Source organism: Xenopus tropicalis, chromosome 8 (genome assembly GCF_000004195.4).
Source record: "Xenopus tropicalis strain Nigerian chromosome 8, UCB_Xtro_10.0, whole genome shotgun sequence".
In the NCBI taxonomy this organism is placed as follows: domain Eukaryota; kingdom Metazoa; phylum Chordata; class Amphibia; order Anura; family Pipidae; genus Xenopus; species Xenopus tropicalis.
The window spans coordinates 120,271,506-120,288,352 of record NC_030684.2 but is presented as its reverse complement, the minus strand read 5'-3'; the positions used below and the strand labels follow the sequence as shown (position 1 = coordinate 120,288,352).

Below are 16,847 nucleotides of genomic sequence, written 5' to 3'. Positions count from 1 at the left end.
TAGGTAACAGTACCAAGACTTAGAAGATAGGGGATTTCCAAGTCATAGGGGAAGTTAACCGAATGGGTCCCTACAATACCAAAGCTTAAAACCGCAAAACAGAGACTACATGAAATCTGTCAGCAGAAAAATGTTTCCTAGCAAGCAGATGGAAGGAGAAAGAATTGCCTGTAGAACAAGATCTGCTATATCAAAGAGCTCAATGGAATGATCCAATTAACCACTGGGAACATCCTGCAAGATAAATGTAAGATAGGATAAAAAAAGGACAAGAAATCTTGATTAGTCACCTGGGATAACAAGGTGTAGGTGATTATGTAAAAAAAAACCCCACAGATTTATCACTAGGGTACATTTGGACATCAATACTTAGGAATTCTATACCAGATAAAAGTTGTGTGTTAGTTCCAATGAGCTTTATTAATCTGTTGTTTCCATAAAGGTATGACATTGACTGGGCACAGCATAGCATATATGAAGCATATACAGTGGAGGAAATAATTATTTGACCCCTCACTGATTTTGTAAGTTTGTCCAATGACAAAGAAATGAAAAGTCTCAGAACAGTATCATTTCAATGGTAGGTTTATTTTAACAGTGGCAGATAGCACATCAAAAGGAAAATCGAAAAAATAACTTTAAATAAAAGGTAGCAACTGATTTGCATTTCATTGAGTGAAATAAGTTTTTGAACCCTCTAACAAAAAAAGACTTAATACTTAGTGGAAAAACCCTTGTTTGCAAGCACAGAGGTCAAACGTTTCTTGTAATTGATGACCAAGTTTGCGCACATTTTAGGAGGAATGTTGGTCCCACTCCTCTTTGCAGATCATCTCTAAATCCCTAAGGTTTCGAGGCTGTCTCTGTGCAACTCTGAGCTTGAGCTCCCTCCATAGGTTTTCTATTGGATTAAGGTCCGGAGACTGACTAGGCCACATGACCTTAATGTGCTTCTTCTTGAGCCACTCCTTTGTTGCCTTTGCTGTATGTTTTGGGTCATTGTCGTGCTGGAACACCCATCCACGACCCATTTTCAGTTTCCTGGCAGAGGGAAGGAGGTTGTCGTTCAGGATTTCACGATACATGGCTCCGTCCATTTTCCCGTTAATGCGAATAAGTTGTCCTGTGCCCTTAGCAGAAAAACACCCCCAAAGCAAAATGTTTCCACCCCCATGCTTGACGGTGGGGACGGTGTTTTGGGGGTCATAGGCAGCATTTTTCTTCCTCCAAACACAGCGAGTTGAGTTAATGCCAAAGAGCTCTATTTTGGTCTCATCAGACCACAGCACCTTCTCCCAGTCACTCACAGAATCATTCAGGTGTTCATTGGCAAACTTCAGACGGGCCTGCACATGTGCCTTCTTGAGCAGGGGGACCTTGCGAGCCCTGCAGGATTTTAATCCATTGCGGTGTAATGTGTTTCCAATGGTTTTCTTGGTGACTGTGGTCCCTGCTAATTTGAGGTCATTAACTAACTCCTCCCGTGTAGTTCTAGGATGCTTTTTCACCTTTCTCAGAATCATTGACACCCCACGAGGTGAGATCTTGCGTGGAGCCCCAGAGCAAGGTCGATTGATGGTCATTTTGTGCTCCTTCCATTTTCGAACAATCGCACCAACAGTTGTCACCTTCTCTCCCAGCTTCTTGCTAATGGTTTTGTAGCCCATTCCAGCCTTGTGCAGGTCTACAATTTTGTCTCTGACATCCTTGGACAGCTCTTTGGTCTTTCCCATGTTGGAGAGTTTGGAGTCTGCTTGATTGATTGATTCTGTGGACAGGTGTCTTTTATACAGGTGACTAGTTAAGACAGGTGTCCTTAATGAGGTTGACTAATTGAGTAGAAGTGTCTAACCACTCTGTGGGAGCCAGAACTCTTAATGGCTGGTAGGGGTTCAAAAACTTATTTCACTTAATGAAATGCAAATCAGTTGCTATCTTTTATTTAAAGTTATTTTTTCAATTTTCCTTTTGATGTGCTATCTGCCACTGTTAAAATAAACCTACCATTGAAATGATACTGTTCTGAGACTTTTCATTTCTTTGTCATTGGACAAACTTACAAAATCAGTGAGGGGTCAAATAATTATTTCCTCCACTGTATCTATTTTGCTAAAAGATCTCTTAATTTGGAGGCAGTCTATACATTAACGTATGTTTGTCTGAAGTTGGGTACCAGCAAATGATAAGGGTAATTTTCCCCAAACATAAGTTCAAGAACACTAATGAGAGTGCTTCATTCTGGGATCTAGCTGCATTCTACATCTCGCACCATTTTTCAATCGATAGGGCATCAAATGTGGCATAACATTGTTTACCTGTAAAAGTTATCTTTAAGGTCAGTGTGCCAGTTCTGGATAAAATCACTGGCATAAATAAAGAGAAATCAGACCCCGTGATCATAGGGGGGGGGCATCTGCTTCCTCTATAGTTGTTAAATATTGGGTATTGAAAAATTAGTTATACTACAGGGCAGAATGGGTTAAAATGTTTCCAGTGTGCAACTGTCTTGCCATTCACACCATACCTTTACATACCTCGTTGTTCCTTAAGTCTGGAATGTAATTACGTTATAGGAAACATATGAACATCTTAGGGGTAATATAGGGTAGGGGAAGGTGTACCCCACAAAGGGTGTATATATCCAGTAACAAGAGTCTGGTCTCTTAGATGCTCTTAGAAGCAGTTCCTTGGCAGAGAGAATAAAAAAATCTTCAGATGCACATGTAGCCAGGCTGATGTAGGTTTTATCTGTTTAAAAATGATATTAGAATAGAAGTGGCTTACCTAGTTTTCAAAGAGAAATACAAGGACACAATACACCATTACCACTGTCTGGTAGAATTTGAGGTAAACACAGATCAGATGTCAGAGAGAGGGTGATAAAAGCCAATAATATGGTGTGATGCTTAGCTCAAGTAGTGTGATGCTCTACATACCAACATAAATACATTTCCTAATAACTCCCCCTTCCACCTACTAGTGGGTGAATAAGCTACTGAGTTCTGGCCCTGTATAGCATGGTTTTTTAGCAGCAGCAGGCAACAATCCGAGGGCTGTTCTGATTGCCACTATGGAGCCAGAAATGAAATCCCCCCATAAGAAAGCTGGAGAGGTTTCAGATGTTTTATGTCTTTTTTACTTTGCTACTATAGGTCAACTCAAAGTAATGTAATGGGCCACCCTTTGCTGGTGGACTTTCATATTCACAAGCTTGGAAATTGTACAAACAAAATAACAACTATATGGAAGCGCAAGGAGCAGTGTTGGATGCAAATACCTTTATTCAATGGCGATTCATGCAAACTCTGTCAATAAATGAGCCCTGTAGGTTTCTAAATGAATTATTTCTTCCTTGTAGTAATAAAATGTGTGTTCTTCTGTGTGTCTTATTCAGTACAAAGTATTTACTATTTTTTGTATTTATTACTTTTGTAAAGGTGTATATTGTATTGTACAATCTATTACAGTAAATGGCTAAGCAATGGGAAAGACATTTCATGCCATGCTTAACAGAAAAAAAAATGCTCATTGGTTAAAAGTGGTTACAGGCTGGCTAATTTTGTTATAGAATGGCAATTGGCAAAATGTTTATTTGTAGGTAATTACATGATTCCAGCCTTGTCCACAGTACAGTGTGCTGATTTCTTAATAGAAAAAGCATAAGGTATAATTATAAAAAAAAAAAGAGAATTTGAAGGGATAAAAGCAGGCACCGAGTGCAATATATGCTTTAGCCACTTTCTATAACATTGCACGGCACCATCTGCTTGTGTTCTTCTTATAAATCCCTGGCCTTTACCTTTACATTACTCAGCATGGATTCATGAACATATCTCTGTGCACAAAGGAACCGTGTTTGCCAAAGGAGGTTCAACTTTGTCGGAATACTTGGTCCAATGTTTATTCTACTCTTCCTTTTGTTTCCTTGTAGAACACGTCAATATAACACATCAAGACTGGGCCAACCATGTGCCTTGGGTGACTGTGTTAAACCGCTGGTGTATGCCGCCGATGGAGACATTATAATAGGAGGCATTCTACAAATCTTTTTAATGAATAATAATAAAGTGCAGGAATTCCAAGACGATCCTTGCCCTGTAATTTGTATGATGTAAGTAATATAGTGACACACTTATTGATGGTGATAAGGAACACATTTCCTACTTTCCTAAGGAATGACATTTCTGCTTAGATTATTCTTGATTCCGGCAAAGCAAACCATCTTCAGCTGTTTGTGAGAAAGTTACAAAGTAAAAATGAGGGAACATTTTAAATAAAGATAAAAGTGATTTTTTTTTTTTTGCCTCTTATATGGGATTTATTATTCAGAATGCTTTGAGATGTTTTCATATAAGTGTATATTCAGTAACATGCAGCACAATGCATTAAGGCTACCTAACACCTAAACATTAAAAAAATGTAATTTTTTTTGCAATCTCTTTGGATACATGTATCTTGTTAATTAATTTAGGGATTCTTGGACAATTGTACCCAGCTGTTATTCCTAGACCGCTTGTATTATATTGTAATTATTATTTTTATAAGGTTTTTATACAAAGCCACGAATCCGAATCACGAATGGGAAAAAAAACGTATTGGAAACGAAAATTTCGTAAAATCGCAAATATCACGAAAATGCTTACGAAAAAATCGTATTAGTCACGATAATATCGTATTGGCGATCCGAAAGTCACGAAATTTTCGTACCGAAGAATTGTAAACAGTGGTAAAACCTTTCCGATTTTTTCGTGCAAACGTCCGAAAAAGTAGTGCGCCGTTCGAAAAAGTTGTGCGGACGCCCGAAAAAATCAGCGAAAACACGCTCGTGCGTTCGCGCTTTTGTAAATGTGCCCCTTAGTCTGCCAGGAAGATCAGTTATAGAATGAGCGGTCACAGCTACATTTTACATTCCATGCTGCAATGTACAGTATATTTGTGTGCAAAGTGCAATGTCAGTTGCAAACACTATGGGGTCCATTTTCTAAACAATTTTATATATAGATATAAAATTATAATATATTAGATATATTCATATTGTTTCTAAATTATAGAGCATTTCAGAATGTGCGTGAAAAGTTTGTGAAAATTCCACGAGTTTTTCATGATTTTCACTAAATTTCCATTAAAAAATCGTAGTTTGCACAAAGAATAAGAACATTTCGGAATTCGTTAACACTTTGGTTACACTTTCATCGGGACTATCTTTCGCCCGACATCGAGTGCCATTGATCTGCCGAGTGCCATTGAGTCCTATGGAAGGCTTCCAAAGCCAGACATGGAAGGCATCAAGGTTCTCGTGGCGTTAACAAACTTTTCGGCACAAACATTTTGTGACTCTCGGAAAACAATAACGATATTTTCGTACAAACGATAAAAGCATTGTCGCTATGGGACCGATTTACTGAAGGTTGTGGTTTTTAATTTATCACAATTAGTGAATTATTAAAAGAAACGTTGACAGGAAAGAAATTGGAACAATCTTTCTTTGCTTACTGGTTTGAGAAGTTTTAGTGGTATTTTTTGTTTGTAAGCCAAATTCTTTTGAAAATGATTTTTCATGCATGTGGTATAGAAGAATTCTTTTTCATCCATGCTTTTTATAAAAGGCTGATTTAATCAATTACTTGCCAATTGTGGTTTTAAAGAAAATTTTCGTAGTTTCTAAAAGCTGTAAAATGCGAGAGAATGCTGATAAATGGGCCTCTATATAAGAGGATGTGTGTGAGTTTGTAATGCTCAGAGCAAAGTATTATCCCTATAAAGCTGTATACAGTGTGTTATAGTACAGGTATAGGACCCGTTATCCAGAATGCTCGGGACCAAGAGTATTCCGGATAAGGGGTCTTTCCGTAATACCTTAAAGGAGAATGCAAGTCAAAAATAGTCCTCCTATTGTTTAGTAAAAACGCCACACTTTTGGCTCACCTAATCAAATATTTACTCAGTCACACTTACTTCACATTTTCTAGAACAGGCAGCCATCTCTAAAAAGGTATTCTCCCTTCCTTTCCCTCCTTGCTTCATACTGCACATGTGTTTCATTCCCACCCCCCCTCCCCTCTGGCAGATCCTCTTTTGATTGGCTGGTGGGCATGTGTAGCTCAGAACAGGAGACAGGATCAAGTTACACACATGCTCAGAGAATAGGAAGGCTGCCGCTGGCACCTACAGGAAGGGGAGAGAGATTTCAGTGATGTCACTGCAGGCTTCGCACTGCTGTAGGCTGCCAGCACCATATCTCAGAGAAGCAAGCAGGGATCTGGGAATTTAGATATGCAGTAAGTACTTAAAAAGAATGCCTTCAGACTTACTTTTAATTAATATTAACCTTTCATTGTCCTTTAAGACTACTAAAAAAATCAATAAAACATAAATTAAACCCAATAGGATTATTTTGCATCCAGTAAAGATTAATTATATCTTAGTTGGGATCAAGTACAGGTACTGTTTTATTATTACAGAGAAAAGGGAATCATTTAACCATTAAATAAACCCTATAGGGCTGTTCTGTCCCCAATAAGGGGTAATTATATCTTAGTTGGGATCAAGTACAGGTACTGTTTTATTATTACAGAGAAAAGGGAATCATTTAACCATTAAATAAACCCAATAGGGCTGTTCTGCCCCCAATAAGGGGTAATTATATCTTAGTTGGGATCAAGTACAGGTACTGTTTTATTATTACAGAGAAAAGGGAATCATTTAACCATGAAATAAACCCAATAGGGCTGTTCTGCCCCCAATAAGGGGTAATTATATCTTAGTTGGGATCAAACACAAAGCACTGTTTTATTATTACAGAGAAAAAGGAAATCAATTTTAAAAATCTGAATTATTTGATTACGTAATTATTGGGCTTTACGTAATTCGGAACTTTCTGGATATCGGGTTTCCGGATAACAGATCCCATACTTGTATATCAAAAAATAGGTATTCAGCTGCACAGCCTTACTGCTCCCAAGCACAATGTGTCAATCCCCAAGGGCCCCCAAGGGCCTTTTGGTATATTGTAAAGGAAGAGGAGAGCACCTTCATGCAGATTCACTGTTTTACAACATGTTTCGGGCTGCTTAGTGCCCTTTCTCACTATGTTATAGTATATGGCTAAGCAAGGTCATGAAAGTCTGGCCTATGCATAAACACATAATTGCGCAGAAGAACACGGGCTATGGGGGAGATTTAATAAAACTCAATTTTTTATCATTTTTATTTTAAGACACCACAAATAAGCTCATTTTCACATCCGTCATTTATCAAAAGATCTGAACTGAAAAAGCACGATTGGAAAAAAGACGCAGAAAACTTTTTCGACTTGTCGCACTATAACCACAACTTTTTCGACAGCATCAAAACACTCAAAACCCATGAAGCAAAGAATGGTCTTCAAGTTGTAAAAATCTGTTATTGACTTCTACATGATTCTGATTATTAGCTGGCATTTTTTCGGATTCAAAATTGTCACAATTTTGTATAATAAATCGCTTTTTTTCAGCAACTTTTTTCAGGTTTTCAGCGACAAAAAGCCTGAGCCAAAAAAGTTGCAGTTTAGTAAATCTCACTGCCCTGCTGGAATTGGGCCCTATTCCCTTGTCCTTCCTACAGGTTGCAGGACATCTTCCCTCCCATCCAGCTAGGCCAGTGCTGTCCAACTTCTGCGGTGCCGAGGGCCGGAATTTCTCTCGCATACATGGTGGAGGGCCGCTAATGGAAGCCAGTTTTGGCCACTCCCCCATTCTAAACCACATCCGCTTCAAACCACACCCATTTAATCACAATGGTCGCTGCAGGGATATCAACCATCATTCATATGTTAAAGAATTATATTATGTCATATTTAGACATACCCTTAAATCCATATGCCTCCTCCCCTGTGGATAGCACAGCAACCCCCAGCATATAATTACACACCTTAGGGACCATTTAATGTCTATTTCCAACTGCTAACAAACTCCCAGAACAAACCCCTGCCAGGTTCACCTCCCACAGGCAGCATAGGGTAGGCAGAGTATGGCACACACAGGCAGCACTCTGCCTACCCTATGCTACCTGTGTGTGCCATACTCTGCCTGTCCTATGCTGCCTGTGGGTGCCATACCCTCCCTGCCCTATGCTGCCTATGTGCCATACTCTGCCTACTCTATGCTGCCTACACACAGGCAGCATAGGTCAGGCAGTACAAACAATGTCTGAGGTGTGAATAGGGGAACAATGTGGGTGATTACAGCCTGAGCCTGAGGTGTGAACACTGCAGGGGGTGAACAATGCAGAGATTAAAAGGTGTGAACAACACAGGGGATTACATATTTAAACAATACAGAGGAATTACAGCCTGAATCTGAGGTGAGAACCATGCAGGGGGCCAGTTAATCTCAGTACTGATACCATTTAATGCTTACACAAAGTTAAGGCATTAAAGCAGCCAGACATGTGGGGGGCCACACAGAGGGGGGTCTAGGGCCGCCAGTTGGACAGCACTGAGCTAGGCAATAAGTGGCTGCTAGAACCTTAGTATATCAGAAAGCACTGGCTAACTCAACTCCAAAAGATTTAGTTAGTTAAACAGTCTGTTCATATTAATAATAATTTAAATAATTATAGAATATAATTATAAATAATTATAATTGATTAATATAACTGTGAGCTACTACATTCATCCAACAGACCTACATTTAAGCATCTGACTCACCTCCTGGCCTTTATGTATGCTATAGAGGAGATCAACAACAGCACAGAGCTTTTACCCAACATCACTCTAGGATATCACATCTATGATGCATGTACCAGTGAAGCAATAGCATTAATGAGCACTCTCAGCTTATTATCTGAGGAAGAAACTCCAGCTCTCAACTATATTTGTCAACCAGATCAGAAATTGGTGGCATTTGTTGGACACTTGTTATCGTCTACAACTTACACCATTGCAGAAATCACTCAGCTGTATGGATACCCTCAGGTACAGACAATTGGCATGACCTTTATGATAACTTGCGCAGTACAGAGGAATACCTTGGTTGGCACCGTTATATGGCATGTCTCTACACAGTCCAGTGAATTTGTTTTCTAGTTAGGCTATTTCATGAATGTCATACTTGTTTTAACTGTCAGGTATAAGGCTACAGCTGTACCAGGCTGTTTCTTGGCCTGCATTTATCCACAGCCTGACAGCTTGCCTCTGCCCAAGTATATCTATCTTTTGTGTCATGCCTGGACAACGCACTAATTGTTTTGCATTTTACTATTTAGACTCAACAAGCAAATTGGTTTTCTTTATTTGAGTAATTATATCATTAGTCTATGGGGCCCATTTACTTACTCACGAACGGGCCGAATGCGTCCGATTGCGTTTTTTTTCGTAATGATCGGTATTTTGCGATTTTTTCGGAAAATTATCGCGACTTTTTCGTTACCAATACGATTTTTGCGGAAAAACGCAAGTTTTTCGTAGCCATTCCGAAAGTTGCGATTTTTTCGCGAAAAATCGCAAAAAATACGAAAAAGTCGCAAAATGTTCGTTTTCCAATCGGAATTTTTCCAATTCGGTCGGAATTCGTGTCTTAGTAAATCAGCCCCTATATGTACATGTTAACTGTTTGGTCTTTTGTACCCCTTTACTCTGCAGCCCCTAGACAATGAGTGGGGGGGGGGGAACAAGTGGCCCCTGGGGCGCGATCGCTGTTGCTACATGCCTGTTCCAGGCTGTCCAGACCATTAACCTTATTATTTCTTACTGAATCTGGAGTTGAGAGTGTATGGTCTGGCACTGGTTGACTAAAGGATGGGTTAGACAATATCATTACATGAGGGCCAGATGTTTCACTGCTCTTCTTGCTCTTGGCTTTCATATTTAGGATGTAGTTTCTTGGTACTTAATGTTATGTGGGAGATAAGGTGCCTGAAAGTTGCAATTTTTTTTAGAGTTTTTATTGTTTTTATAGAAACTACTAAATTCAGGAAAGCATTGCTGTTTGGAACTTCGAAATTTAAAGACATAGTTACCCATTTTGGATTCGGCACAATGTGTACTTTTCAAAAATATATGGTTTTAGGATTTTTGGCTTTGGAATCTAAAGTATGCCGTATTCTGCGGTAATGCTTTGAAAATGTGGTAATTTACTGCTTGGAGTTTTTGATCTAAAGGAGTCAGAAATCTCCATAAAACTATACTATATAGGTATTGGATGTTCGGGAGACATGAGGCTTTCCGAATCAATTGAATTGTTGTCCATAAAATAAAATATGTTTCTGGTATAAATCCCTATATCATGAAAAATATAAATTTTTCTAAATCTTGCTCCAGATGTGCAAATGCCCCTGAAATGAGAGAACACAGAATGTTTTAAATTCTAATATTTCTAATATTTTACTGTAGTTATTCAGATAGACATAACAATTGTAACTTGTTATAATTAGCATATAGCCTAAGAATGACTGTTTAAAAAAATCTGTTTCTTTCAGATAAGTTATGGCGCTCTGGACCCTGTGTTTAATGACCGTGCTCACTTTCCATCTGTTTATCGGACAGTCCCCAATGAGTATTCCCAGTTTAGAGTTATCATAAAATTACTGAATCATTTTGGCTGGACTTGGGTGGGAATCATTGCATCAGATGATGAGAGCAATCGCCAAGCCAGTGAGGAGCTGAGAAAGGAAATGGGGAGAAATGGAATCTGTGTGGATTTTTTAAAAGCTATATCGAGTTCTTCAGATATACTGGAAAAAAGTGCTATTGAAGCTATTGAGACAATTAAACGTTCCTCTGTCAGAGTCATTATTTTATACTGCAAAACACACTATTTGATGGCATTTCTATTTGCCCAGACTTCCTACCAAATGTCAGAAAGGGTTTTTATATGCTCAGTAGCCCTGAATATTGTAACGGAACTGAACTTTAACAAATTCTTGTATTCAATGAATGGATCATTTTTAATTTCCCTTCCAAAAGAAAACATCCAAGGATTAAATAACTTTTTTTCTCACAGACTTATGACAGATATGAACAAAAATATATTTGTAAATAGGTTCTTTGGATTCAGTACAAAATGTGCATATGGACAAAGTGATGATGTTATAATAAGTCCCTCATGTCTAAAGTATGATGTGATAAAGGAACATTTATTGAGAGAAGAGACCATAAACCACCGTATTAAACACACAATATACATGGCAGTGTATGCTCTAGCCCATGCCTTAGACAACATGCAGTTATCTAGGGAATTTTTGGAGATGTCTTCTAAAGAGAAAATCAGCAAAATGAGACTTGAGGTTTGTATAAATGTGTTCACAGTACAAGTCACATAACTGATTTGGATGCTGAACTTCTGTAAAGGTGAGAAAACCATCCAGTAACCATCCAGCTAATGGCAAATACATTTACATTTTAGTAATTGAAATTAGAGTAGTGTGGAAGCAACACGGTTGCCACACAGCAACAATCACACTGTGAGAACTTAAAATGATTTATTTTTAATAAGACTGTTCAATTATTTCCCAAGCTGGCCAATCCCAGTAAGGGGCACCACCCCAGGGATAGAAATACAACCTGGAAGTGACTTCACAGACGAAAAGAAAGTGGGTGGAGTCTTGGAGGCACGGTTGGCTTTGGTCCCAGGCACACAAAGGCTTATGGAAGTCTGACAAGTGCCAGTGGCTGTTATTAAGGTCAGGGCTGTGCCCTAACCCTGGGATATTGCCACATATTACTATACCCACCGTGACTGGCCTAGTCTGTGGAGTAAGTGCCATACCCTGTGGGTTTATAATACTGCATCCTGTATATGGACTGGATTATCTATTTGGGTGTAAAACTGCTGCTTTTATTTCATTACAGCTAAACTATTACCTTAAAAACATTCACCTGAAAATGGCATCTGGAGAGGATTTTTTTTTCACCAAAGATGGAAATATTCCAGGAAAGTTCGATATTCTGAACTTGATTATTCATAAAAATGGAGCAGTTAATAGGATCCATGTGGGGAGATTCTTACCAGATACTGATCAGCTGATCATTAATGACACTGCCATTGCCTGGGCCCCTAATTTTGGAAAGGTAGGAACTTAAATGTGGATCTAACAAAAATCTAATGCAGCTTTCATCATAGAACAGTACAGTTTTGGAGCATGAACTGATACTGAATTATTATTTATCCTACATATACAGTATGTTTAAAAAAATTATTATTTGTGTCTATTGTGTCATTTTGTTTCTTTATATCCATATACTTTGCTCTTAACAGATCCAACTCTCCACTATATCATAACCATACAGTGACATACTAACCCTTAAAAGCTACACCCCCACACTAAACTCTTAATCAGGTACAGTGACAGGTTGACTGATAAAGGACAGTGAAGGAACAGGCTTTCCCAGTATATTTGTATTGCTCTAAAAATGTCTTTATCTACAATATATACTATGTATTATTAGCTTACCTTTATTCCTGTAGTTCCTGCACACAATTTTACCAGTATGAAATACCTGTTGCACGTTGGCCCTTTTGGGGCTCTGATCACTACTGTATCCCTATATCCATGCTAAACCCACGTAAACTGTGATGTGTTGGCTCTGCGTCACTCTCCAAGCACAATCACCACTGGCTTTTTAAGAGCAGACAATCCCACTATACCAGCATTATTCTTAAAATGCCTGTATCCCCAATATATAACACCCGTATTCTTATCTCAATGGGTCAACATTTCCACTATATGCTAATACACTATGGGCATGGGCCTGATGATTGGCCAAGCCTTCAGGCACCTATAAATTGCTGCCTTACATGCACCCACCAGTACTTATTCATTGACAGTAAGAAACCACAATGCCATGAAAAATGTAAAAAAAAAAAAAAAGGTTAACCCCTTCAACCATTAAATGTAACCAATCAAAGTGAGATATACTGTATCAGCTTCCTATAGCTATTGTTATTATATATACATTTTATGAGGCTATAACCTGCATGAATTCTGTATAGATTATAGCACACTGAAGTGTTTCATAGTTAAATTAGTTAATTATGTGAACGCACTTTAGGAATACTGCATCACCATCTAAAAATGTAGTGTATAATGTAAGGTTAAAAGATAAATGATTAAATACAGGAATGAACAAACATATAAAATCAACCAGTACTATTTATTTTGTGTAGGATGTTACATCAAACATTTAAATTAAATGATTTGTGTGTGTGTATATATATAAAAATTGACATAATAATGGCTATTTCTCCCTCTGGGGGTCTAAAGGGAGGAAATGGCCCCACGCCTATGGGCTCTCTTGCCAAGTGCCAAGGAATTAGCAGAGTAAAAATGAACCCTAAACTGTTTGCTTTTAATGTTTAAGACCCCCACATCAGTGTGCATGGAACCGTGTTCTTCTGGTCACCGAAGAGCTCATCAGAATGGGAGGCCAAAATGCTGCTTTGACTGTATTCCCTGCTCTGAGGGGGAAATTTCAAATTATACAGGTGTGTACAAAGTAATAAAGTAGTAACAATAAACATTCTTTCTTGATAAATGTGATGATTTGCCCTCTTCAAGCATTTTCTTTTCTGCTTAATTTTATTGGGTTTTCCTTTTTAACATTATTCAGTTCACATGTATTAGATGTCTGTTAAAAGGGCGCAGAAAGGTACAGTATATATATATATATATATATAAATCCCAACTCTTGTTCCTTTGTATAGATACTTTTATACAAAGCATGCTGGCACTGACTGTAGACTGCACAAGGCCTTTTTAAAATTAGTCACTAAATATATTTGTCTGATCAGAAAATGTATGTTAAATCCCAATATATATAATGTAAAATTGCTTATATTGCATTTGTTGGCAAGTGCATCTGGCTGTTTTATATTAAAGATGGCGATGGAATACAAATTTCTCACCCAGTTTTTCCAGAGACTTTGTATATATTTAAGAAAGAGCCTTTAAGAATGACAAGAAAGAAAGGCAACTAGTAAAGTAAAAAATGAGATTTGCAGGAAATAGTATTATAGATGCAGGAGAGAGCATTAAGAAGAGGTAACATTATATGTGAAATGATAAATTATCAAATTATATACATGAAATATGCATGATAAAAACCTATAATTATAATTCAAGGATAATGTGAATGGGTGCATTGTATTTAAGCTTAATTATTAATGGGTATAATGAATTGTCTGCATGGTGTTTATTTGTCACCAAATAAACGCCTGTAAATACAATCAGTCTGCTGGATATCTTTCTTTATGAAATGTTAGAACAGTTATGGAACACAGAGGCTTAATAACATAGGGATGTACCCTGCGTCTTGCAGATAAGAATGTGATGATTTTTACTCCACCAGGTGTTCTTAAGGGTGAAGACACATGGAGCTATTAGTAGCAGCTATTTGCCTCTGCTAAAACACACAAAGAAACAATGAACAGTAAATTGTCCATTTTAGTAGCCACGACAAGTAGCTGCTACTCGTAGCTCCATGTGTCGTCACCCTAAATCTTCAATAGAAGGAATGCATTGTAAAATGGAATGACTGACTATTGCTTTCATTCTTAGATGTGGAAAACTGTGTAAAATGTGCTGAAGACCAATGGCCGAATCCAGCTAAGGATCAGTGCATTAAGAGAGTCATTGACTTCCTGTCCTATGGAGATCTCTTAGGATATATACTGTCTGGATGTGCCTCAGTCTTTACTGTTTTGACTGCTGCAGTGTTTTTGGTCTTTATAAAACACAGAAGGACTCCTATAGTTCGTGCCAATAATCAGAACATCAGCTACATCCTACTTATGGCTCTTCTGATGTCCTTCCTTTGCTCTTTCATCTTTATTGGACAACCTACTGGGGTTACCTGCTTGTTGAGACAAACTACATTTGTGTTTGTCTTCTCTGTTGCTATTTCTTCAGTTTTAGGAAAAACAATAATGGTTTTAATTGCTTTTAAAGCCACAAAAATAGAAAAGAAGTTTAGAATGTTGGGAGGAATTAACATTTCGCTGGGTTTGGTTTTTATTTGCTCATTTGGGGAATTTGTATTATGTGTAATTTGGCTAATAATAAATCCACCACATGTAGAGTCTGATAATAAAACTGTACCAGGAAAAACAATTCTACAATGTAATGAAGGTTCCATCATAAGTTTCTATCTGGCAGTTTCTTACATTGGTGTATTATCCCTTATTAGCTTTGCTGTCGCTTTCATTGCTCGCAAGTTACCAGACCGTTTCAATGAGGCGCAGCACATCACCTTCAGCATGCTGGTGTTCTGCAGTGTCTGGGCCTCCTTCATCCCAACATACCTGAGCACCAAAGGCAAACACATGGTTGCAGTGGAGATATTTGCCATCCAGGCCTCTGCAGCAGGAATGTTAATGTGTATATTTACTCCAAAATGCTACATTATTTTGCTTCAACCAGAACTCAATGTTAGAGGAAAGCCTACTGCTAAAATATTGTCACACATGGAAAATCACACGCCACATTGTTAATTGTGAGTTATTTAAATATTTGGAATAAAAAAGTCATCTCAAATGTGTATTTCTCTGGTTAGCCCTGAATTATAGGCAGGGACAGTTGCTTGCTGAGATACCCCCTGTTATACATTACTTTTGCTAGGGCTCATTGGATGCTATAGGTGGTGTAATAATGCTAAAGGCAGACTGGCATTTGCAGATCACTAACATCTTTTTGGAGAACTTTTTATAGCTGGTTGCTTCATGAGATACTGATGTCTTCTATGTGGGAGAATAAATCTATTCTCTCAAAGAAAATTTTTAAATGTAGATTCATAACCAAATAATCATCTGCATGAAATGTATTGAAATTTGAAATGTCATATAGATTGTTGTCCCCAAAGGAAATGCACTGAAAGAAAGTCATTGGACATTTCTTATTTTTTCCATTCCCAGTTATCATTTGTTGAAGATACCAGAGAAAAGAAAATATTTCCCTGTATGCACAAAATCACCATAGATTTTAATAGTAAAGCAAATAAAAGTTTGCAATTATGTTTGCACATTAAATAAACCAATCTTGCTTAGCTTTATAGAAACAGACATAGGCAGGCAATTTGTTTTACAAACGAAGATGTTCAAACAGAAACAGTGGGCAGCCTAACAAACAGGAGCACTCAGGCAATAATGAGCATAAAGAGTAGTGATGTGCGAAGTTTTTTGTCAAGAATGGATTCACAGCGAATTTCTTTGCAAAACAACTGCAAAAATTTGCAGCAGAAAAAACATTGTGGAGCAACATTATTTTTGGGACGTTCTCGTTTCACAAATTTTTTTACAGTTTTGCTAATTTTTTGACGAAGCGATTTGCTCATCACTAATAAAGAGCCGTAACACCAGACAGCACAGCACTCTTTTAATATGATGTTAATCTATACCAAGACCAATGATCCTTCAATCTTCTAACATTTTCTTCCACAGTTGTCTTCTTTCTAGCACTGTTTGTGTTAATACTTCTGGTTACACTTCACACGCTAACATTTAACCTTTGCCATGCCACAACTAATCATTTTACTTATTTTGGTAGGCGTGTTTTCAGACAAAAAAATGGCATGCTTTTACCAAGACCGCAGACAAATATTTTGCCCTTATGGGTCGTAAGTGACAAGGTATGTTTAGATTATGGTTATCCATTATTTGAACTTTCTTTCAGCTCTGGGGGAACAGCTCTTAACTGCAGTGATCCCCAACCAGTGGCTCGTGAGGAACATGTTGCTCCCCAACCCCTTGGATGTTGCTCCCAGTGGCCTCAATGCAGGTGCTTATTTTTGAATTCCTGGATTGGAGGCAAGTTTTGGTTGCATAAAACAGAGCCTCATGTAGGCTGCCAGTCCACATAGGAGCTACCTAATGCATGCT

General features: G+C 38.0%; 1 protein-coding gene across 1 annotated transcript in view; it reads left to right on the top strand.

The window, feature by feature from the left end:
* Window positions 1-15,464, top strand: part of LOC105948102 (vomeronasal type-2 receptor 26) — a 31,374-nt gene extending 15,910 nt beyond the window's left edge. Inside the window, exons 4-8 of the mRNA XM_031891705.1 lie at window positions 8,662-8,777; window positions 8,865-8,953; window positions 11,828-12,046; window positions 13,337-13,460; window positions 14,533-15,464. Of these exons, the coding sequence (XP_031747565.1) occupies window positions 8,662-8,777; window positions 8,865-8,953; window positions 11,828-12,046; window positions 13,337-13,460; window positions 14,533-15,464 (1,480 nt within the window). The remainder of the gene's footprint in view (window positions 1-8,661; window positions 8,778-8,864; window positions 8,954-11,827; window positions 12,047-13,336; window positions 13,461-14,532) is intronic.
* Window positions 15,465-16,847: the final 1,383 nt, after the last annotated feature.